General features: G+C 39.1%; 2 protein-coding genes across 14 annotated transcripts in view; one reads left to right on the top strand and one right to left on the bottom strand.

Annotated features, from left to right (window-relative positions):
• CLCN3 (chloride voltage-gated channel 3) overlaps nucleotides 1-13,386 on the bottom strand; it is a 64,953-nt gene extending 51,567 nt beyond the window's left edge. For 2 of the 4 annotated variants that reach the window (XM_062573771.1, XM_062573774.1), the window contains exon 1: nucleotides 13,238-13,386. The gene's annotated coding sequence lies outside the window, so the exon portion shown is untranslated. Of the gene's footprint in view, nucleotides 1-3,417; nucleotides 3,467-11,951; nucleotides 12,057-13,237 lie in introns of those variants that run through there. The other 2 variants (XM_062573769.1, XM_062573770.1) reach the window with 2 other exon arrangements.
• Nucleotides 13,387-14,003: 617 nt separating this feature from the next.
• The window catches only part of NEK1 (NIMA related kinase 1), a 50,325-nt gene continuing 41,043 nt past the window's right edge, over nucleotides 14,004-23,285 (top strand). For 7 of the 10 annotated variants that reach the window (XM_062573776.1, XM_062573779.1, XM_062573781.1 and 4 more), the window contains exons 1-9: nucleotides 14,586-14,636; nucleotides 15,291-15,450; nucleotides 16,826-16,973; nucleotides 17,056-17,152; nucleotides 19,338-19,435; nucleotides 20,920-21,003; nucleotides 21,484-21,551; nucleotides 21,655-21,741; nucleotides 22,844-22,898. In XM_062573776.1, the coding sequence (XP_062429760.1) occupies nucleotides 16,857-16,973; nucleotides 17,056-17,152; nucleotides 19,338-19,435; nucleotides 20,920-21,003; nucleotides 21,484-21,551; nucleotides 21,655-21,741; nucleotides 22,844-22,898 (606 nt within the window). In that variant the 5' untranslated portion in view covers nucleotides 14,586-14,636; nucleotides 15,291-15,450; nucleotides 16,826-16,856. Of the gene's footprint in view, nucleotides 14,024-14,585; nucleotides 14,637-15,290; nucleotides 15,451-16,825; nucleotides 16,974-17,055; nucleotides 17,153-19,337; nucleotides 19,436-20,919; nucleotides 21,004-21,483; nucleotides 21,552-21,654; nucleotides 21,742-22,843; nucleotides 22,899-23,285 lie in introns of those variants that run through there. The other 3 variants (XM_062573777.1, XM_062573778.1, XM_062573783.1) reach the window with 3 other exon arrangements.

Below are 23,285 nucleotides of genomic sequence, written 5' to 3' on the forward strand. Positions count from 1 at the left end.
CTGAAAGAGCGGTACATATGCTTATTCTGTTCTTACATTCTTCCCCTAGAGATCTGTTGTTGGGCTAGATAAACCCCTTTGACTTGAACATCAGACTTTGACTTGAACCACTTTATTAAGTGTGTATACATGTGTGTGTGTATATATATATATATATATATATACACACACACACACACACAATTTAAAATGTACTCTTGAAATAAATTTCTTCCATTCTTCCTTATGTTAAAGTTCTTCTTAATCTTTTACTATTTTACAGGCACTGAGAAAAGCTTCTTACTGAGCAGTTAGAAAAGAGTTACATTGTCATATGAGGAAGCATATCCCATTTGAAAATACAGCTGCTTAGAGGTGCTTTAGAAACTACACCTGAAACTGTTCAGATATAACTTGTCACACCATTTTTGGTAGTCCAAGTAACAGAGTATCTAGAAAAAACATGACTCCCCCCCCCCTCAAAAAAAGTCTCTTCACAAGCAGTCCAACAATTGTACTATTATGCTCCAAAAAGGTCCTGTTAACATCCCTCTGCCTGTATCAGTTGGGTGCTATTATAAAAGGGAGTCCCAAACAACACAGCTAAACTGAGAAATCTGAATTTCCTAGAATAATCCTAGTGTTTCCACTCACTGTCTGCATTGTTTGACATCTTCCTCCACTTGTTGCATGCAACAAAAAAAATGATATTCCAGGCTTTAATCTGACAGTTAATTCTCTTGCTTGAGGAAAAGCTATGCAACATTTACATCCATCTAATTTTTCCTACACTCTGATCAGGTCCATAAGAAGAAAAAGAAAAACCCTCTTGCCTTACCTATTAAAGTATCCCTGAAAGACAAAACTGTGATTATGCACTAATCTTTATTACAGAAAGCTTTATTAACAAGCTTAAAACAGACAACAGTTCAGTTAGACGTGATGAAGAGTTACTTGTAAATTTAACAAAAACTACAAAGTGGTAGTAAATTCAGACCCCAAGGGTGTATACTGCTATTTTTGTGTCAATCTGAGGTCTCCAGCCTCAAAACTCAAAACACTGCAAGAATTTTTGGATAGCTTTTACGTTTGTGTGCAAAGTAAGAATACACCTCTTGTAATCTATAGACAAAACCATAACTATCAAAAGCAATTACTTGAGCTCAGTGGGAATTGATTCTGTAGCATTAACAGATGCAAATCAAGGAGACATAAGTAGTGAATTCTATAATCAACACTTTGCTGAGATGCATCCTGAGGGTGGGGCTAAAGCCTGCTTAATCTTTAAAGTATTGTAGCAAATTTGGAAACCATAACTTTTTTCATGTAGTAAAAATATTTTTTCTCGTATTTTGGGGGAGAAATATTTATTACAGTATGATAGTGGAACACTGCAAATGTTTCCTTTTTTTAAAAAGGTACTGTATTGCTTTCTTTACATTAAACCATACAACTTTGGTTCATCTTGCCACAGATCTGTTATTTTGAATAAGAAATAACTTTTTCTTAGGACGTCCTTTTAAGTTCTATAAATGAGAAATGCCATAGCAGTGGATTACAGATATTAAATCTTCCAATAATTGATTAAATGCTTTCAGCCTTTTCTACAATGGAAGAGAAAAATTGACTGGTTGGTCAGAAACCAACAGACTCCCCAGAGCCAGATCAACTGTACCGTGAAGAATCTCTCCATCACTGCGGCACAAACACGATCCCACATGCCAGCTCCTCTGGCACTCATGTGCTTCCAGTTACATGATGCAGCACGATGCTACAGGCCTTCTAATCTTGTTTTGAACATTACATGTCTCCTGCTGCAAAAGTACTACTGCTGACAAATCACTCCAACAAGGAAGCAAGAGCTGTAACACCGGAGCCATTTGTTTCGAGGACCCTAACTAAGATTCTTAGGAGTTAATTGTACATTAATACTCTGCACTCCGAGAGAGTCAAGTGCATCAACTGCTTCATATCTGACATAGTAATACAGATTATCATCCTACAGCAGCATGTAGTAACAGCAGGAATGCAGGAAACAGCAACAGAAGGTTAACTATTCAATCAGCTTCACATAAGACTAAAATTTTACTTCTTGAGGAAATGCCAATCACTAATCATCCACCATCTTTACCTATGACAAAGAAAAATAAAAACAGCTTAGATCTACCTACAGCAAACTTCTTGTGCCTTTAAGCAAAAGGGGCTTGTTTAGCAAACTTAAACTGCCATACAAAGTTCAGGATCTCAACAACCTTAAGTGCTTGAGTCAAGAAAGTCTGAAAGTGTAGGTTTATGTGACCTTAAAATACTGCTAGCAGATAAGAAGTCTGGCTAGTTTGAGCAAAGGAAAGAGAGTGGTAGCGGCACAGAGAGCAGACTGCTCCTCAGAAACAGATTGCTGGGGATGGCAATTACAGAGAAAAGGAGGAGCCAGGGAACAGCCAGAGGAGAAGCAAGGCGCTGCCCGGCCCTGCCTGGGGCAGATCCTCCTCGGTGGGCTCTGCAAGGCTGCCTTTTTACAAGAGGCCCTGCACAAGATCCTCTGGAGTCGTGTGTAAGGAGGCACCACAGAGGAAGGAGAATTAAACAATCACCCTGCTAGTTTTATAATGTCAAATACCCTGCACTATCCAAGTAGGTACTAAAAGATCAGAGAGGACAGATGGAAATTAGTCTAGAGAAGTTTCAAATGTGAAAAAGATAGTTTGAATGCTTGCCAAACCAAATGTCGGGGGGAGAGGGGGGAAGTAAACTCTCAGCAACTGCTGGCTGCAGTAAATGTGTAGGTAATAAACTTTTTCTCAACTTGGATTACCGCACAAATCCAAGAGACATTAGAAAGGCCAGATGAGAACATTAGAGATGCCAGATTTTACATATTTCTGTGATGTATCCTAGCTTTGACCCAGAGTCCACTTCAGATACCTCAGAAGCAGGCGGCCACTCAAAAATGCTTCAGATCATCTTTGAAAAAGGGAAGAGAATGAAGCAATGCACTGCACAAATAAAGAAAGGAAACAAGAAGTAGGAACTCTGACACACGGAAGCACTTTAACTCAACACGCACGCCCAAGTCTCCTATGTCTTCACAGGACTGCAATGGGCAAAAGGTACAACCTACCCTTCACGTTTCCATTACTGACGTATTTCCAGGACATTCTGAATCGTCAGAACCCATCTCCAAAGCAGATTAACAGAAAAGACTGACACAAACAATTATAACCAAAAAAGCCCAGACAGCTAATTAAAACCAGATGTCTTATCTGCTACAACTGCGGAGAAGGAAGAAAGCAGTAAGCATACATACAAGCGTATCAAATTGTGTAAGATCAAATAAAAACCAGTCCTTGCCTGCACTGCATTTAAAACAGCACAGAAACAGCTACATTTATAACAGAAGTCCATAAGGCTATTGTGGTTTTCTGCCCAGTTCAGTACCTCAGGCATTTTCTGCTCCCAAACACAAGACGCTCTGCTTGTCTTTCAGGTTCTATGAATGAAAGGTCAGAGAAGTGAGTCAGCTGAGGGGACCAGCTGAGGCAACCACTTCCAGTGCAGCAAAGTGCAGTCCCCCTGCAGATGACAGCAGCACAAAAAGAGGCCTGACATAAATCAGATCATTTGAGCAGTTTGTGAATCTCTGATAGGTGCTTTGTTGTCCTAGAGAAAGAGGAAAAGCCATAGAGCACAATGTTGAAAGTTTACCTTGTGAATGCAAAAGCTTTTTCCCAAACTGAGATGAGTCCTGATAAATGGGTTGCACTATTTGTTTTGTTTTTTTGATTCAGTACTAATAACTAAGAGCCAAAAGGCAGCCATTAGGGGACACCCTAACTCACACATTAATTTTTGCAAAACCCGCAAGAGGAGGACAGTACCTAGTATGAAAATACTATAAAAACACAGGGCAGGTGAAATTCACAAAGACACCTTGCATATGCTTAAGAATGCTATCTTGAAACCTAGGAACATGTTCTATGTGCAATGATAGCAATAGACGAGTCATTTGCTGAAAATGCTGGGAAAAAAAGCTAGGATAACAGTGGTTTTAACTGGTGAGAACTTTACAAAGTGATACTTGTTATATAGCAGTCAGGAACTGTGTATACATTGCCTTATTAAAAAAAAAAAGAAAAAAGAAAGAAAGAAAGAAAGAAAGAAAAAAGCTATATAGAAATACTATAGCCTTTTAGAACAGAAAAAAGTAGATGATATAAGACATTTCCCACACACACACTTAAATTAAAAGGTTTAACATACATCTCAGTTGTATGTCAGAATTACTGTCTCAAAGAAAGAAGAGGTCAAGAATTACCTTTAATTCTTAATTCCAAACTCTCCATATTATGGTAATATAAAAATAGTGCCTTGTCAGCATTTTTTAAAAAAGCATGCCCTTCAAGAACACCTCCTGCACTCAGAAATAAGCCTTTTACAAAATTTTTTAATACAAAGGCTAAGTTTTGTCTACTCTTATCCTCAGCCTTACCAATCTCAAAATTACACTCCTACTTTCACTGTAGATACAAAGAAAAACCAGTCATTCAGAACAGGTCTGCAGCTTCTTTTCCTCCAATGAAGCTGGATAAAAATTATTTTTTTTTGTCTCCCAAGTTTCAAAGTTTCAACATTTCTTGTTTCATTTAAAATTTTGTGCCTGGTAAAAGCATTCTGTGGGAGGGGAAGAGGAAAAAAAAAGAAAAAGAAAAAACACCACGACAACTTTCAGTTTGAAAATACTAAAGCATTTTGGTTTTCTTTATTGGATGTTTCAAATCTCAATATTGCCAAATCAAAATACTCTGGTATGTTGAACAGTCTCAGCTTTGTAGATGGCTGTGTTTTACAGTCAAACACATCAGTTTTGTTATTTCTTGAATCATCAAGTAAAGCTTATATCTACATTAAGCAGCTGTCATCCCATTTTACTGAAAAGCAGAAGACACTGAATGTATCTGCACTGAGTCTCAACAATGCTAAAAATAAAACATCCCATCACTTCCATAGTGAAATTCATTATTTAATTCCATCAGCAGAGGCCTCTGGAGATGTTCTCTTTAAATCCTGGCCAAGTGGTATTCAGAAATTATTATTAGCATTAGATTTATTCACCCTTGCATTGAGATTGGTGCTGCTCAACAGAAAAAAAAGTTTTTATGAAGGCATGACACTTTTTACTTATGATCTTGAAAATTTATTTTAAAAAAGAAAATCCAGCACATCTGGCCTCCATTTATGTTGTCTGCCATGTGAAGACAGTTACAGACATCCCAAATATCATTTATCTTCCAAATCTCAGGTCTGAAAAAAGAATGAATTGAGAGGAATTTCTCCTTCTGTAATTTCTAGATCGCTAGAAGTGCACTTCTTCATAAAAAGGCTCAAAACCCTAACACTTTCAACTACAGTTTGAAGAATAGGGAAGAGATGATGGGAAAAACAGCAGTTTTTCTCAATTTTCCCAAGTCAGACTAGCCCACTAAAATTAACGATACTCAGGAAGCCAAACTGATTAGAACTAGGGAATGCCTGTGGTAACCTCCTGAAAACAAAGGGACAGAAGATCCTTCTTTGTAACATCAGCCTCCCCCCCCCAAAAAAAAAAAAATTTTTTTTGAAACTAATATTTAAAAAGAAATGTGCAAGGATCACAGTCCATTTTTAGATCACATCAAAAATATATAGTATTGTCACAAAGGAGTAGAGACAGTTAACTGAAGTTATTTGAGTTTAAAAATATGAAATACTATCTAATTGAATTTATGTAGTAGGCACTCTGGAAATAGAGGGGGGAAAAAGCTAATTTCCAAAAATACATATAAAGAGCTATTGTAGTTCCATCAACAGGTACTGACAGAATAAAATTAACATTCATAGGGGAAAATAAAAAGACACATTCAAGCATTCTTTCAGACAGAAATGAAAACAAGTACAGAAACACACACACTGAGACAAAACTATATGAAACAATAGTACTTGTAAAGCACGCATAGACTCTCTTGGTTTTAAACTGTAATTAGAAGAGAGTATTCACAGCTACTTTCTAGATTCTACTGAATCCCAGCATTCTCACAGTTACGAAAGCTTAAAATAACATAATGAAGGTCTGAAAAGTTTTTTCACTTATTATACATACCAATACAGAATACCACCACTCTATCTGATCTTCACAAAAACAGTCAACAATACTCATTTTGATACTCCTTTCTCATCTTCTTAGCTTCAAAAAAAAAAAAAAAAAGACAGAGAGAGCTACCAGCCTCATTACAGAGTGAATACTGAACTCATGCTTCTAGTCATGTGACTCCAAACATGAGGGCTATCGACTTCAGCCTGCATACAATATTCAAAATTACTTCAGCTCCACTCTCTAAAATGTCTTGACCACTAAGGCAACGCATAGCTGTGGCAGCTGAAGGGTTTTACCTTACCAACTTGCCTGCTGGAAGGGTTTGTTTCTTTTATATGTACCAAATTACTGATGTGAATACTCCTTAGTTTGTTCCAATAAAAAAACCCTAGACTAGCAGCAAACTCAGATTTTAATTTACTAAAATAACCTGGCTCACTGATGCATTAGAAACAGCTCTGCTGGCAGAGTTAAAGAGTAGTTCTCCCACACAGGGAGAGCTGTAAGCAGCTAAATGCATGATTAAGATCTTTTAGGTTTTATATTTGGGGGGGGGGGGGAGGAATACCCCCAAAACCCATAATCTGTTAGCACCAACCTAGACTAAGTTTAAAAGCAAATATTAGCCAAAAGCTTAAGCTTCACAGGTAAGTATTGATCCTTAGCTGCAACATGATGAAAAACTGTGCCCATGGCTGCCACGTGGGTGCAAGTGTAAAATGAATGTGAGATATGGTATTAGTTTCTAAATTACTGGGTCAGTAGCTATAGCTGCATGTATTCTTTCCAGGAAAGAAGAGAGGGAAAGCTCCTTTAGCAAAAAAATAATAAATAAATAAATAAGCCTTATGAAAAATTACTTGTATTCCTTCTGTGACCAGATTCAGAAGACCACAAATTCTTTAAGACAAGTAAAAGGTAAAACCCCAAGCCCTTTTCTCAAGGATCAGAAGTGCTGTTACTATATGTTCCATGCAGATAACATAACTTCTGTCTGTTGAGCCTTTGGTCATCACATTCATTTTCTGTTCAGTCAAGAGACCGTCTATGCTCCTTCGCCCGAAGCAAGAGCATATGATGTCTTCTTTACAGTCGTTAAAGGATTTTGCTCCTTTTCAATGTAGAGCAGTGTTGCAGTCATTGGAATGGTACACAGACAATGGCGCAGAGCTTCCATACAACACTGGACTGACCAGTGGTCTTAGGATTTATACATATCTTTATCATTTCAGGCAAATGCATTGAATAGCCCTTAGTTATGTGCACAGATTCTTAAGTTTACTATTGGCTCTGGTAACACTTGAGTTAGGTGCCTTTTAATAAGCTTCAGCCCACTTATATCTGAATAACCTCAAAGTACTCAAGGAGGGGGAAAAAAAACTTAATATAAAGCAAATAAGAGACAATCACAGCAAAGAAAGAGGCTCCGTGAGCCAAGATAAAAAGCATATGATACCACTGACTCCAGCAGAAAGACAGGTACACGAAAAGTATTCATCCTTGAGTGGCAAAATGGTAATTTAAGATTGTCAAATTGTTATCTGAAAAAAACACCATCAGTTTCACTATAAACATCTTCTTGAAACAGCAGTTAGCAACGAATAAGGTCTTTGGCTTCCGATTTCTTCATAAACGCATTGTGGCATCTGAGATCAAGAAAAAACCCTACAAAACTCTTTGAAATACAACACAAACCACCACTGCTTAAGAAATTACATGGGGACCCCTGGTGGTTCCTGTTTACTCTCTTTCTCTGAGTGCATGCCTTCCCCACCACTGATTTTCAAACTATACCAGCTAATGAGGGACCAATTCTCTGTACTTAGAAGTAAGAGATATTCAGTCACCCCCCCAAAAAAAAGTGGTTGTCCTTGGTATGCCTAGCAGACACCATTTGTAGAGCTACTCATACTTCAAGGCTGCGGAGCCCTGACAATAGCCTCCCCGTCACTCCTCGAGCAGCGGCAGCATTAGGGCAGCAACACAAGGAAGGACTGAAGTGATCTGTAACCAGCAACTGGAGCTGGCTGTTGGCTGACTTTTCCCACTGTAAATAAAAAGACAGAAGAAGCACCCTTGTTTCTGTGAAAGCAGCATCTTTGCCTGCTACTGATTACCATTTTGGTCTGCTCCAAAGACTGGGGGGGGGGGGGAAGAGCTATCAAAATAGATCTGTGAAACTCCTAAGCTAACAAAGAAGGTTTACTACTTGTTTTGGTTTTATAAGAACACCATGTAGATTAACATAGATTTTTCCCTTAAGGGGAAAAAAGGGGGGAGGGGACAATAGAGTCTCAAATGCCCACTCACCTCCACAAGTGAAGTATGCACTGAAAAGCAAGTGGTTTAACACTTCGTAACACACAAGTTCCCTCACTTAAATATTTTTCTTGCCATCTGTAAAACCTACTTGGCTGAAAGGCAAATACAACTTCTAACATTGTGCCTACTTTGTTAGGATGTAGAAATGGAAGGCAAATTTGTCACAGGAGAATCTGAAGGCAAATCATTATTGTTAAATGGTGTTACAAAGGCACCAAGGCCTTCTTGAAGGCAAGAATCAAAGTCAGTATTTTAGGGGAAATTTGAGTTGTTTCTTGTGAGATCTTTGGTTTTGAAAATTATGGAAAAAAGATTCAACAATACTTTACTAAAAGGCTTCCCATTAACAGAGTACAAAAGAAGGTCAGTTATCTCAAATATATGTTATATACCCACAAAGATGTGATCAGTTCACTGGATTTGTATATATAGAGAAAGATAGAGTGAGATATCCCTATCTAAACAAATTAAAAAAACCTTTGGTTCTTTGGAAAGAATAAAAAATGAGATTTTTGTAACTTTCTGGTAACAGCAGGAATATTCAGGGTTCAGGCTGTTAAGTCTCCTCAAGTGTTCTGCAGAGTTACAAGTCTTGTTGGGGGAATAAGAGAGTAATAATGTCTCAGCCAAAACATAGAAGAAAGTAGGACTGTAAGGTCTGTAAGACTGATCTGTTCACGCCATTTGATTGCCCTGCTATAACAACTACAAGCATTTACTCATTCTTGTAGTGTTCATATCAGGTATGACAGAAGTTCTCTGCAAAATAAGCGGCAAAAAGTCCAAGAAGGAAAAACAAAACAAAAAAAAAAATCCTTCAGTCTTCTTCCCTAGAACCATCCCTGTAAAAAATTGTAGATTCACTTTTCAGAACCAGAAAGTACAAAAGTTTGGGAGCATATGAAGAATAGGCTTGTGGTCTTTTGTTGTTGGGTTGGAGTTTTTGTTTGCTTTTTTTAAGCATGAAAATTATGGAAAGAAATGAATAATGGTAGAAAATAATAATGAAAATCTACTGCAGCTCTTCTGGCAGAGAATGCTAATTTGGAGATAAAGGTGGCATGAACTGAAACATAAGCTTATCTTTTAGGTGAATAAGTATGTGAATTAACTGGCAGAATATCAAAGCATTAAGTCACCGCAGCAGCTGTATCTGTAATTTAAATGTATGAATGAACTTACATTTTTACCATGTCAATTATAAGATGTTTTTTCATTATATTGTATTACAATGTAAAAATTCAACATGCAAGTTTAAGTACTTTCTCGTTCATTAACTTTTTAAAGAAATCTTATCAAAATCTACCAAGAAATAAGAAAAAAATAACAGTGATGATTATCTTTACCAAAGGATAGCTGCTTTAGGCCAGAACTTAATTCACTTATTCCCTATTTCTCCTTCCCCTCCCAAAATGAGCATAGAGTCTACATCCATAGCTAGAAAGCATAATCAAAAAAGCAAATCCCCCCAAAAAAGCTAGTCTAGAAAGTTTGAGGCAAAAAGCTGTATTAGACTCTCTGCAGAAAATAATACCTCTAGTACATACCTCAAAGTTACACACTCTCTTCTTTCTATTAATTTCCAGGCACACATAATCAATACTATTTGCTACATAACACAAATAAGTAAGGATACTCCATTAGCAAAGGTTTACAGCTACTTCAAGTACTCTGACTAGAATCCTTTCTATTAGGCATGAAGCAGCAGAAACGATCTGTCAACTGTCTTATCTTAAGCTTTCAGCCCCAAGGGTAGCCATTATCTCAAAGTTTTACATTGTTTTCCAAGTTCTGAGCTTTTAAAAGAAAAACAGATGCCCCAACCAACTACATTTTTTTTTTACAGTCTGATTACATACTCTTATGAGAATCAGTTTAAATGAGCGTTGGTTTTGATAAGCATCGTTTTCACAGATCAGCTTTTATAAAGGTTCCCAAAATTAAAAAACAAGTTAAATAGCTACAGAAAACTTAGTAATTAATTTTCAGATGGTCTGATCATATTCGTTAGAAGTTTCGAAACCCTTGTATATAAACAAGCACAAAGGGCAGTGTCACAGAGCCTGGAGCTGTAGTTCTCATATGCACAAGCCCAGGTAAATAGACAGCCTGATACATTATCAACTTCAAGAAGTCAGCTGGCGTGGAACCTGCACTTTCAGATTCCAGTAAGAAAAAAGACTGATGCAGGGAGCACGCATTTGAGGATCTGCGTTCAGAGCACACCGGTATAAAGTTATGATCTTAGTTTGGGGAAAATGAGCGGAGAGAACGTACAGCCAGGCTTATGCGCACATGACTGCTGCCACTGCTGACCTGATTCAGGGATTATTTGGGTACTGTCACAGACAATGAGATACAAGCAAGAAGTTCAAGAACATGCAATCTAGAGTGTGAAAACTAGGAAACCTACTCTTCAAACAAGTTGAACTGGCCTTATCTTTTCTGGCAACTAATCTGAACACCAGAACTTCCCTTCCCTTTCTTATTACAACAAAGTTGCAAATATCCCCACTGTCAAAGGATTTTAAGACTATACCCTAAAGACTTGATCAGCACAGCAATACCTACCCACATGCAGAAATCAGGTGTCATTCTGATATTTGCAAAGTCACTGAAATTCTTACTCTATTCTTATATTTAAAGCTATTCAAGTACATAAACACATAAAAGACATAAAAGTCTTAAAACATAAAGTGTGAAGAAAAAACAAAAGCATATATTCCGTGAATGGAAGAACATATATCATACAGCCAGACCCAGCTGTTCATTGAATAGCCCGCACAGATAGCAGGTTATTTTTCAGATTACTGAAACACCAGTCGTGACAAATACTAGGTGTAGAAAAGAGCACAGGAGGAAGTACAAACATGATCATGGGAGAAAAGGCTAATAGAGCTGTAAAGGACTTTCCTCAGTGAGATTTGGATAACCTTGTCCTTATTACAAGTCAGTATTAAAAAAAATAGTTTTGTTGGGAAAAGATTTACTCTGAGATAACTTCTAACTTACAAGCATGCCTGACAGGGAGAATGGTGGTATTGTAAATCACTCGCAAATATTTAAAAAGACAGCTGTGGGGATCCATACAACTACATAAATACATTTCCAGAAACATTACAATATACACTACGCAGAACATTTACTATTACTATTTTTTAAATGATGATGCAGACAGATGCAAAGTCATTTTGCTTTAAGCTGCGAGGTCTAGCACCCATGCTAGACTGGGTGCATGTTTTCCCAGATCAGTACTGCTTCTGATTTGGCTAGCTCAGAGTGCTGAGCAAATTCACATCTCTTTAGTTCCCATCTAGCTAGTCAAAGACTCAAGATACCAGATTTAAAACTGTTCACCAGTCTAATGCTTGTATCTTAGAAGAAGTGATAGTGCTAGTTTATGACTTCTCTAGGGACATACTAAACCTCACACAGGTAACTCTCCTATAATATATGAACATCTTTTTATAATCTTACAACATTTTAAAATTTCTTTTAAAAAAACAGTATTGATAACTACCTGCTTTCAAATCTGCCATAGAAAGACTTTTTCCATTCAAGTAGCCGCTTTGCAAAGAAGCATCTATGTTATCAAGGGATACAGAACATAAAGCCCATAACATTTCTAAAAAGAAAGGCAACTGAAAGCAAAAAAGCATCATTGCAGCTGACATTTCAATAAGCATGAACTGAATTCCTTTTACAACTCTATATCATAAATTCCAGAGGTTCCACAACCCAATTAAGGCTGTACAAATACTGAAAACCAAATGATTACCATGTCGATGGATCTTTCCTGAAGTGTTTTTACACATCAGGTCTAACACAGTTCAGCATTAGAAACATTCCAAATTTTCTTTTTAAGTTCTGTTTTACCTAATTCAGTACTCTCAAGTGTGACACAGCAAATTAGTACTCAACACTAAACACTTCACTACTAGCACTTGAAATTAAGTTTTTCTACAGTCATACTTGCAGCTGCTCATTAGGTGACAAATAATATATATCATTGTCCAGTCAGCTCCCCTTTTCTGGATGAATCAGATAGCTAGGATAATATGAAAAAGTACAGTCAATCTCAAGTTTTCACCTCAGCTGACCTACACCTTCTTCATTTAATTAAGGGGCTTTAAGAACAACCCTCTGTCTCGTCTGACTGAAACTTTACCAAGCGAACCTGTGAGTCAACAAGAAGTACGTCAATTCAAACACAGTACTTTTAACACTGCTTACATGAGACTCTTCATCTGTGGTCCCGAACATTTTCTAAGTTGCAGAGACCTTCCATTTTCCCAGCGGCAACAAGAGGCCGCTACTTAATAAAATCTAAATCACGTGACAAGTGATTTTTGTTAAAAAAGTTTTCTTGCATAGACTCCTGAAAAGTAGTTTTCTGTGGTCTCCCCACCAGGCAGAAACCTCAAGTGTGGGAGCAAGAATTTTAACCAGGTGCGTGAGACCCCGCTTCTCCATCTGGGAGCTGTCTGGGGTGTTTCGTGCCCCTCCACGCTGTGTGAGAAGACAGGATCCCGCCCCACCCCCCCGCCGCCCCGGCCCTGCCCCCGTGTGCGGGCGCGGGGCAGCCAAGTCAGAGGCTCCGGGCAGAAGCGCCCGCTGCCAGCGCCGTTTCTGCCCCCTCCCGCCGCCCCAGAGCCCCGCTCCGCGGCCTAGCCGCACCAGCGGGCTCCGCCGCCCCCGGGCCCCGCCGCACGTCGGCACCGCTGAGCGGCCCGGCCCGGCCCGGCCCGGCCCGCCCGCCCGGCGGCCCCTCCTGCCGCGCCGCGCCGCGCCGCGCCGCGCCCCTACTGGTGCGGGTGGCGCCGCCTGCTGCTCCCCGGGGAGACGCTCGCTCATCGTCCCGCCGCGGCGGGGCGGGGCGGGGTCGCGCAGTCGGCGCGGACACCGGCTCGGCCCCCGGCCCAACGGTCGCCCCGGCAGCCAGCCCCGCCCCCTCGGCCCTGGTCGGGGGCGGGGCTTCCTGCCGCGCACGCGCGCTGCGGCGCCTCGGCAGCGGCCCCCGCCCGCTACTTCCGGCGCGCCCCGGCCGTCTGCCCCTAGTGATGGCGGCGCTGCCGTGCGGCGCTCCTCCGCCCTGCCGTGCTGCTGCCGGCCTCGGCGGCGCTCGGGCGTGGAGCACCGCGGCCCTGTGGGGCCCGGCCGCAGCGCATGGCAGGCGGCGGCGGCGGTGTCTGCGGGGAGGCCGGCCCGCGTTATGCCTCGCTGCGGGGCGAAGCCCCCAAGCAGGTATCGAGCGAGGCAGCTAGGAGGGGCCGGCTGCACGGGTAAAGCGGCTGCCTCGGTGTCTTCTGGAGGGCGTGCCCGGGATTGCCGAAACTGTGGTACCACCAGACAGCGAGAGCTCACCGCCAGGCTGAAGTCGTGTTCGGGCTCTCCCCGTCCAGCAAGCCACCTACGCAGTACCGTTCGGCTTCTGGCTAAACCTAGACGTGTCTAAATCAAAGCGAAAGGGCGTCACAAGTCACAGATCTGCACTTGCAACACACACTAGAAACGCAGGCTTTCAGTTAGGAAACAAAAAGTGTAAATATTTCCATCTCAAGAAAGTTTCCGTGAGCAGCCTGACTCCCCTGGGTAAGTTTTTGCTCAAAACTTGGTTTTGATATTAAGTTTTGACCCTGCTGCACCAGGAGATAGCAACCCCACGCGAAATTCGCCCCGGGAAATCTCTGGGAAGACTCGCACAAATGCCGGGACCTGCAGTGCCCTGCAAGCCATGCTGTATTCAGGAGAGCTGCGCAGCCGTTTCGTTTACTTGCATCGTTAACCTTCGTAGCCGTCGTTCACAGCAGCCCGTCGCTGTTTGCTGCGGGGCGTCGATGCCTCACGGCAGAAAACGCCCGGGGCGGCGGCACCGCCTTCCCCCCCCCCCCCCCCCACCCGGGCTGTCACGTGGCCTCACTGAGCCCCCCCCCGCTATCACGTGACCCCGCTGAGGGCCCACGGGATGTCACGTGACCCGCCGCTCTCTTTCCCCGGGTCAGGTGACGCCGCCGCGTTACCAGGGTGAAGCGGCGCTCCGTGCGGAGGGCGGTCAGGCTAAACTGCTGGCTCCGGCTCGCCTCCCGCCGCCCAATAGGAGCTGAGCCGCCTTGGAGGTCTCCGCCAATAGGAGTGCGGGGGGCGGGCCCGCGGCGGGGGCGAGGTTCGGTTGAGCGGCTGCGGTGGCGCCGGTCATGGTGGGGAGGTGAGTGGGGCCGCGCTGGGGCGGGGCGCCGCCTCCCCCTCCCCCCCCCCCCCCCCCCCGTGGTGCTGGGGGGCGGCGGCGGCGGCTCTCGGCGACTGGGACGGGGGTCCCCGGCCCTGTCGGGGCGGCGGCTCGGCCTGGCCCGGCTGAGGGGAGCGGCCCGGTATAACGGCCTGCGCTGGGCCTGGGGGCTCCCCCGGGGAAGGCGGCGGGCGCTGCGCGGGGCCCGCTCGCGGCCTGGCTGCGCGGTGCGCCTTCATCCCTGCGGGGCAGCGCGGCCTCCCTGCGCAGGGCTCGGGAAGCCTCCGCCCTGCCCGTGCCGCAGGCCTTTCTCGAGGCGTGTGTTTCCCGCGGCCCGGGTAAAAGTAAGGACAGAGCTGCGTCCCGCCGGGGACTTGACTGCCGCCTCCCGCGCGTGCCTTGCGGGCAGTTAGCATCTGCAGAGTAGCAGGCAGCGGTCCAAGTTACAGTTCGTACTGCTGGTTTAGTTTTAGTACAGCATAGCTGGTTTTGTGAATAATGCAGCAGGAGCAAGAGAACTTGATTAAAGGCAGCTAAAATGAAAGTAGTGCCCTACCTCATATGTTCTATTATTGCCAAAAAGATAACATTGATATTAATGCCAAGTCACTTCTTTTTTTTTTTTCGTTTTAGGGGCAGCTTAACATTTACACTGCCTTGATGCATCTTCAAGACAAAACAAAACAAAGTGCAGTCCTATCACTTTGACCTTTTTTTCCTTTCCGATAGTTATGCCCAGTCATCTTTTACTCCCATTTTTCTGTGTGCAAAAGATCACTTCAGCTCTCTCCAGGTTTGTTTTGCAGTACTAAACAAGCTTCTTCCTTTTGGTCTGCCCCCATGGCGTATGGTCCTTCATCTTCCTGAGCAACTTTAGTGAACTCTTTGCCGGGTGCTTGGTCATTTTTTGACTGACAAGAAAAATGATTCTAAATTAGTGAGACAAGCCTTGCTTGAAATGTTAAGTATGAACCTAAGGTGATAAGGTCTTCTGTGGGAGGGAAGCTAAGCACAGCAAAATATGAGCACTGTTAGTGCTCTTAAGTGAGGCTTGGATGTAGAAACGCTGAGAAATCCTGCATCTCTTTCAATTAGCAGTGCTCACGTTATTGAAATTCTTCTCTATTCTAGAAAAGATGACTTTTTAATCCCCTCCCAAATAATTTATTTTGATTTTTATCATTTTAGTCTATTTTTATGGCCAGTTCTTTTTGCTATTCTGACTCTTCTCTCTATTGACTGTATGTTTAACTTTGAGTCATTTGCAGATTGGGGGAGAAAACTTTTTTTTAAAACAAATCTTACCTCAATTTCTATTTTGTTGATTATTAGTGTTTTTTTTTTCATTCACCTTACCAAATGCCTCACAGAAGCTCTTGTATCATCAAGATAAAAATCTTTATCAAAAGAGAGAGAAGAAATTAGCTTGATAGAGTCTACTTTTGTTAAATTTGCTTAGGGTTTTATCACACTATTTACCTCCATATTTGATTATTGCTTCTTTTAAACTTGTTCAGGTCTCTCACTTTGCCAAATTACTTTTTTAATATAGTACTTTAAAAATAATCAGCATTCAGTGCATCATTGTTTAGCTGAATCTCAAAAGCTTCCAGTCTAACTAGCCAAGGTAGTACAGTGCAAAAACTGATATGGACCATTCTGTAATGAATCTGTTTTCTATGAAAAATGAAAAGAAATAATTTTCAGTTAAAAAGTAAGGTCATAATTTTTATGTTGAATAATGATTTTAAGATTGACTGAGGATTTCTTGAATTTAGTCTTGTTTTTGATTCATTAGAGTGACTAACCCCCAAAATACTGTATTTAGTGCTTCTTAAGAATAAATGTATAGGTATTTTTTCCCACTCCTATGGTAGTTTTACCAAATAAAGTTGAATGAAAGATTGCTAACCAAATGTTGTCAAGGTGAAAGGGTAAACTGATTTTAGTAGTGCAGCCCTCTTCTACAGCAACTTATCCAACTGTACAAAAATAGAGATGAGATTAAGAGTAGGTGATTTACAGAAAAGGCACTAAGCACATAATGCAGTCGAAGAGATAAATGGGTTGACATTTTAGTAGAAAGTGCAACATGATGTGGCAGGCTGGTAGACTGACTAAGTACAGCTAATTAAATCTGTGGGGGTTTTTTTTGTTTTTTTTTTAAGTACTCAAGTAAGGATGCCTTAAGCGGTAACTATGGATAAATATATTAAAGTGCAGAAGATTGGAGAAGGATCCTTTGGGAAAGCAATTCTGGTCAAAGCAAAAGAAAATGGCCAACAGTACGTTATTAAAGAAATAAACATCTCAAAGGTGAGTGATATCATTAATTACTGATTTTTTTGTTGTTGTTGTTGCATTTCTGTTCTCAAAAATCATTATTTTCCTTCTGAAGATGTCAAATAAGGAGAGAGAAGAATCAAGGAGAGAAGTTGCTGTGTTGGCTAATATGAAACATCCAAATATAGTCCTGTATAGGGAGTCATTTGAAGGTAAGATCAATTAATGCAATAAAACCTGAAATAATAGTATTAAGTGACTGTGTCTATGGTACAAATTGTATATAATTTAAAAATCACTATACTTTTTCTCTCTTTAATCATTTTCCTCTTCTTTTACTACTTCCCTCAGTTCTTTCTGATTGTTTTTGTGATTCTCATATACATTTAAAAGAAGTGCAACAATTGCATAAATATTCTTGTCTCTTCCTTACATGATTATAATTTTGATTGATGTCTAAGCGTGATCTTTTTCTGTTTCTTCGCAGTATGTGTCCCTTAAATACTTTCGTCTATCTTAATTGCTTGAATGCTTGTGTATGTTAAATATGAGCATGATCTAAATTCAGTTATTACTCTTACTCAGTAAGAGTAATTTCATCCCAAAAGTCTGCCATCTTAGAAAGGGGTCTTCAGTAATTGCAATCACATCGTTGCTTTAAAAGTTGGAAGAATAGACGAGACTAATAGTTTGCCTCACCAGGCTGTGGAGGAAGGAGCAATTTAATTCAAAACTGAAAGAACTTCATAAAAAGTTTGATTCATTGACATCCTTAAAAAGGAGCCGCTTAACCAGGTGCCCAGAGTTCTCTCCTGGTTATCATTTCTTTCAAAGATAGCATGGAAGTTGTGATAACCAAGAAATTTAGGAGCAAGATCCCCCAATTCTTACAGTGAATGTTGTGGGAAATAATCAGAAGAGGTAAAAGATTCCCAAAGCCTTATTGAGTAGGATTAAAAATAGTATTTAAAAACTTAAATATTATTTGAAATACCATGTAATACCATTATTCATTTTTCTTTCCTTTCTGCTGACTTTCATGCCTTTTGATTTGGGGTTTTTATTTTCTGTTCATTGATTTAGAATTATATGCCATAAATGAGAAGGCTGTGTTTGTTACTTTTCATAGATTTACACTTCTGTCTTCTATCTAACAGAGGCCTGTTCCAAAGACTGCTCTGTTTTATGAGGTAGATGCTGTAATCCCTAGTTCATGAGACTGCATATTGCATCTTTCTTGCTCAAGCACATTGACTTTGAACATACTGGTTTTGATTTATAAAAGCAATTTATTTCAGAGGCAGGTCTGCAAGAAATCCAGACTCCTAGGATCAGATTTCAGAATAATTTCAATTGTAAAGCTTAGCCAAGGTACAAAGCACTGTAAGCTGAAATGAGAAGTTCTGTTGTTGATGTTTTGGAAGACAAATTTCAGAAATGTTTTGCAGAAATGAAATTTAAATGACTTAGAGGCTTTAATTATTTTTCACTCTGTTTACCTTTTTTTTAGTATTATGACTAACTTCTTATGGTCATAAGGGGTGAGTTTTTTGAATGGCATGTGATCATGTGTACTTACTCACCTTTTCTCAAAATCACACCTAGGCTGTGACTATTGTAGTTCATGTATTTTACTGGCATATTTGAGTTGCTGTTCATGAAATGTTAGAATTTTCATCAATATACTTGTAATTTGCCATTTGTTTCTGGTTAATCTTTTTTTTTTTTTTTTTCCAACAGTAACTAAAAAGATTGTATTGGGGAACAAAACTCTAACTTCGTATAAATGTATTATGTGCTCAAACTTTATAGTGGAAATTTGCATAGGGTTTTGAAAGTCTCCCCAAATTTCTTTCAAAATGAGAAAATACTGATTTCCATATGTTGCCGTCTGCTGAAAGCTTTCTTGTTGTTTTTCACTCTCTGAAATGAACTTTAAGCCTGGTATGAGAACCGATTATTGCCACATTCTTGCACTAAGTATGAGTATTTTATTCAGATAAAACTGCAAGAAAGAATTAGGCAGATGCAATTACTTAATTTCAAACTTAAAGATACCTATTTTTAGGGCAAGGAGATCTATGGATGTTTGAAATATCCAGTAGAGTGGAGAATGTTTTTTATTTTGCTTCATAACATGACATCTTTAAATTAATAGTGGTCTTGGACCTCATTCTGGAACAAATGGTTCAGTAGATGTCATTCTTCCTTCTCTATCAAATAATCCAATATTATCAAATATGGGAAACATATGTTGGGAAACTTGGAGTAAATACAACATTTTTTTCTTGAAGTTTGGAAAAAGGAATAATAAGTGATACCTGAAGCTACACAAAAAAAGGTTTGTTTTCTCAATTCCTTTTTCAGTGACCCATGTATTTTTTTTTTCCTTAACAGAAAATGGCTGTCTCTACATAGTGATGGATTACTGCGAAGGAGGAGACCTATTTAAAAAAATAAATGCCCAGAAAGGAATCCTGTTTTCTGAGGATCAGGTAACAGCACACTGCTACCATAGCTTTTTGCAGCCTAATACTTTTCGTGTGCTTTAAAGTTTTTTTTTTTTTTTTTTTTTTTTTTGGTTCAATTTGGCAGATAGGGTTTCTTCAGATGTATAGAATGTTCCCAAATTGTGATTCTTGTTGCCACCAGCCACAGTAATCATTAAAAGCTTAACTGGAAATCCAGGGTACATGGGATTTTTTTTCTGTACATGTAGGGTACATTCTTAAGAAGTCCATGCTTCTTGCAAACTAAACCAAATCTGATGAATGAAAAATACTAAGGGAGTAGACAGGCTGAGGTTTTTTAAACCTATAAGATGTTACATACATAAGAATTTTGTTTTATGATATTGATTTTTTTCCCCTCCCTCCAGTTACGAAAGAACATGCGTTGTAAATATAATAATATGGAATATAATATTATGAAACTTACTTAATTCAAATGTTTTTTTTTTTCAACAGAAAGATTTGATATTATGTTGGAAGTATGCTAGCAGATTTTTCCTTCTTCATAATACTGGTTATAAAGTCACTTATGCTATGAGGCAATCTGGAATAAATGAGAGGATTTTATGTGCATATTCAATTAAAGCAAAAATAGTTTATATAGGATTCATTTTTTTGCTCAGAACTGAGATATGTTTCCTTGTTTACAAATAGTTTCTATACTTTGCGTTTGTATACAGTAGGGACGCATTAGAACGTCAACTTACCTGTGGCTGTACCTTGCATTTTATTGTAATTTTTTGGTATAAATGTATATACTTTTGAGTTGTGAAACAGCTATTCCACATGGAATAGTTTTTGCAGTTATCCGCTTATTTTGTGACTTTCACTAATTCACAGTAACGTTGGTTTTGTTGGCTTGTTTTTAATATTCTAATTGCCTGTTTTTGTTTCTTGCTTTTGTAATTGAAATCCACTTTGCATTATTTTTCTTTCAAAGGTGAAATAGATTAAAAACTACTAGATAAAAGAAGTATTTCTGTAAGCTAAGCATCAGTTTGGCTTTTTAGGACTCTTGTTTCATTAACTAGTAGACTATAAGAAGATTGCATTGGTTACAGCAAAAGTATGATCTCAGGGATGCAATAATGTTTTAATTTTTATTTTAAAAAATATTTTAAATATTGAATATTATATAATATTCAATATAATATTTTTAAATATTATAACCAGATTTTTATTGTATATCTGTTGTCTTTATAATATGTTATTAAATCTAATAAGATCAGAATTAATAATATCTGAATAGGTTAATCTGTATCTTTCATTAAAATAGGAAGTTTGTATTATAGTGACAGTAGCATTACATTCTTAATGTTTCTAGGATATACATGAAGCCAGGTTTATGGGAAGAGAATAATATTTTGAGTTATAATGATAAAACTTATTTGATGTAATTCTGAGGAAAAAATAACTGGAGAAGCTCTCAAATTAAGATATTGATGTTGCATATTCTCTTTTACATTTAGATTCTGGATTGGTTTGTACAAATCTGTTTAGCACTAAAACATATACATGATAGAAAAATCTTGCATCGGGACATAAAGTCACAGGTATGCTGATGTGTGTGTTAGTGTGTGTGTGTGTGTGTTGGGGTTTTTTTCTTAACTTACTTCCAAACTGGTAATGTTTATATCTTGATAGTGTCAACTGGGAAATTATGAAAAATATTTGAAATATATCTTTTTATGTAAACATTTTAAATTTTGGAAACTTTTTTTGTTTGTAATTTTTCAGAACAGGTTTATTTTTACTGACAAATGAGGCAAAGAAGATATCTTAACGTTATTCATGTGTCCTTTTGTCCCGTACTTAATTATATTTTCAAATTTACAGTGGTGTTTTTTCAAGTTTTGATAAAGTAGGGCAAGAATAGGTCTGTTATTTCCCAGTAGTCAATAACATTAATGGGAGTGACTTCAGAGTGATTGAATGGTAGAAAACTTTACTCCTTCCAAAACATGCTGGGAACAAAATGTATGCAACTGTATGAATGTTCTAATTAACAGACTTTTTAAAATTTCTATGCCAAGAATATATTTTTGACCAAAGATGGGACAGTACAGCTGGGAGACTTTGGAATCGCCAGAGTTCTTAACAGGTAACTCCTGTTTGGTGCTAGTTTCTCTGAATTAATCTAAATAGCTTTGCTTTAGGAAAATGTAATGTGTGCGCACCATGTAACTTAACATTCTTTTTCTTAGTACTGTAGAACTGGCTCGCACTTGCATCGGAACGCCATACTATCTGTCACCTGAAATATGTCAGAACAAACCTTACAACAACAAAAGGTACTGATAAGCATTTTATTAAGTATTTTTTAGGAAGGAGGAGGGAGTATGTTCTTTAGAAATCTGGAGCCATTCTATTCATAGTAAGCGGCCTTTAGTTCATCCCTTATTCAAGAATGAAGTGGGCTTTGCTATACAGGTGTTACCTCAGCAGTTTGATGTAGTGCAGAGCAGTGTGATCCAGGGAAGACTTGTTTAGTGCTTTGAATTCTAGATCTAGCCATGTTCTTAATTGTGGCTCTGCTTTGGTTTCCCTATAGCCTATTTGTTCTGCCTTAAATTTATGCAGTATGAATGTGAAAGCATGTTAAGGGTGAAAAAATCACAAATATGCTAACTGGATTCTCCAAGCATATGTATAGGTAAGATAGTCATACACAGAAGAACATCCTTCAGATGCTTTGCTTATGTTTGTTGCCCTGGCAGATAGGCTGTATCTAGTAACAGTTTCCCTAATGTAATGAAAATGTTTATTAGCATGTTAATTTTAAGTTGTACTCACCTGCTGAATTACATCCGTTGTTGTGTGTGCCTTATCTTAGTTTCCATGAGTTTCTTAAAAGATAAAAATGATTATAGTTCCCTGCCCCATAATCTCTCCTGCATGGGATTTCTCATTCCAACCAAATTCTGCCATCTTGTAATGAGCGAAGGTAAGGTAAGTCAGTGTTAAACAGGATTAATGACTTGTTTAATTGAATTTAAGTATTGTACTTGCTGAAGTCCTTTTTAAAATGTATTTTGAATTTCAAGGATATCTCAAGCAAAAAGTACATATTTAAAGAAAAAAAACCTTTATCCCTAGTTTGTCCAATTTTTCTGTTTTGAGTGGTGCAGATGAAAAGCCCTAAATAAAATGTGGAGCTAAAATAATCCCATCTGGTTTTTGATTTGGCCCTGTTTTTTATTGGTAGAGTCTCTTTTTTTCCTTGTGGTGGGGTTTTCTGGAGGGAAGGGAGTAAATTAGAGGGAGCTTGTACATACTCAAAATGCAACTTTTTCTTTCCCTTTTCAGTTCTACGGTACTTGATTAATAAGGTTTTTTTTTTTTGGCAGTGTCACACCTAGAACTAATTCTTAAAGTCTGTGTTCTTTGATTTAGTGATATCTGGGCCCTTGGTTGTGTTCTGTATGAGATGTGCACACTTAAACATGCGGTGAGTAGAAACTCATTGTTTTGTTAAAAGAATAATGACTTCAAGCACAGCATTTTTTCTTCATTATCATTATGCAAACATTTATATTTTCAGTTGATGGAAGAATTTCATGCTGACTGTTTAGAATTATGTTCAATGCTTAAATGCTGGGCAATATAGGTAAAGATTAATCATCTGTTCATGCCAGTCTCGGCAGAAATCTTAGTGCCATTTTTTCTTTTTGTTTTCTGTGAATTGTGTGTTAGCTACAGAAGTGTTAGGTACAGTAACAAAACTTAGTATCCATAATACTTCATTCTTTCAAAAAAAAAGTGACCTTTTCGTTTTTTACTGAGAAGGCCTGAATTCAGGCTGCCAGTTTTGTGCGGACGGATTAGTGTATTTCTT

The sequence above is a fragment of the Rhea pennata genome, chromosome 4, assembly GCF_028389875.1.
Source record: "Rhea pennata isolate bPtePen1 chromosome 4, bPtePen1.pri, whole genome shotgun sequence".
NCBI lineage: Eukaryota > Metazoa > Chordata > Aves > Rheiformes > Rheidae > Rhea > Rhea pennata.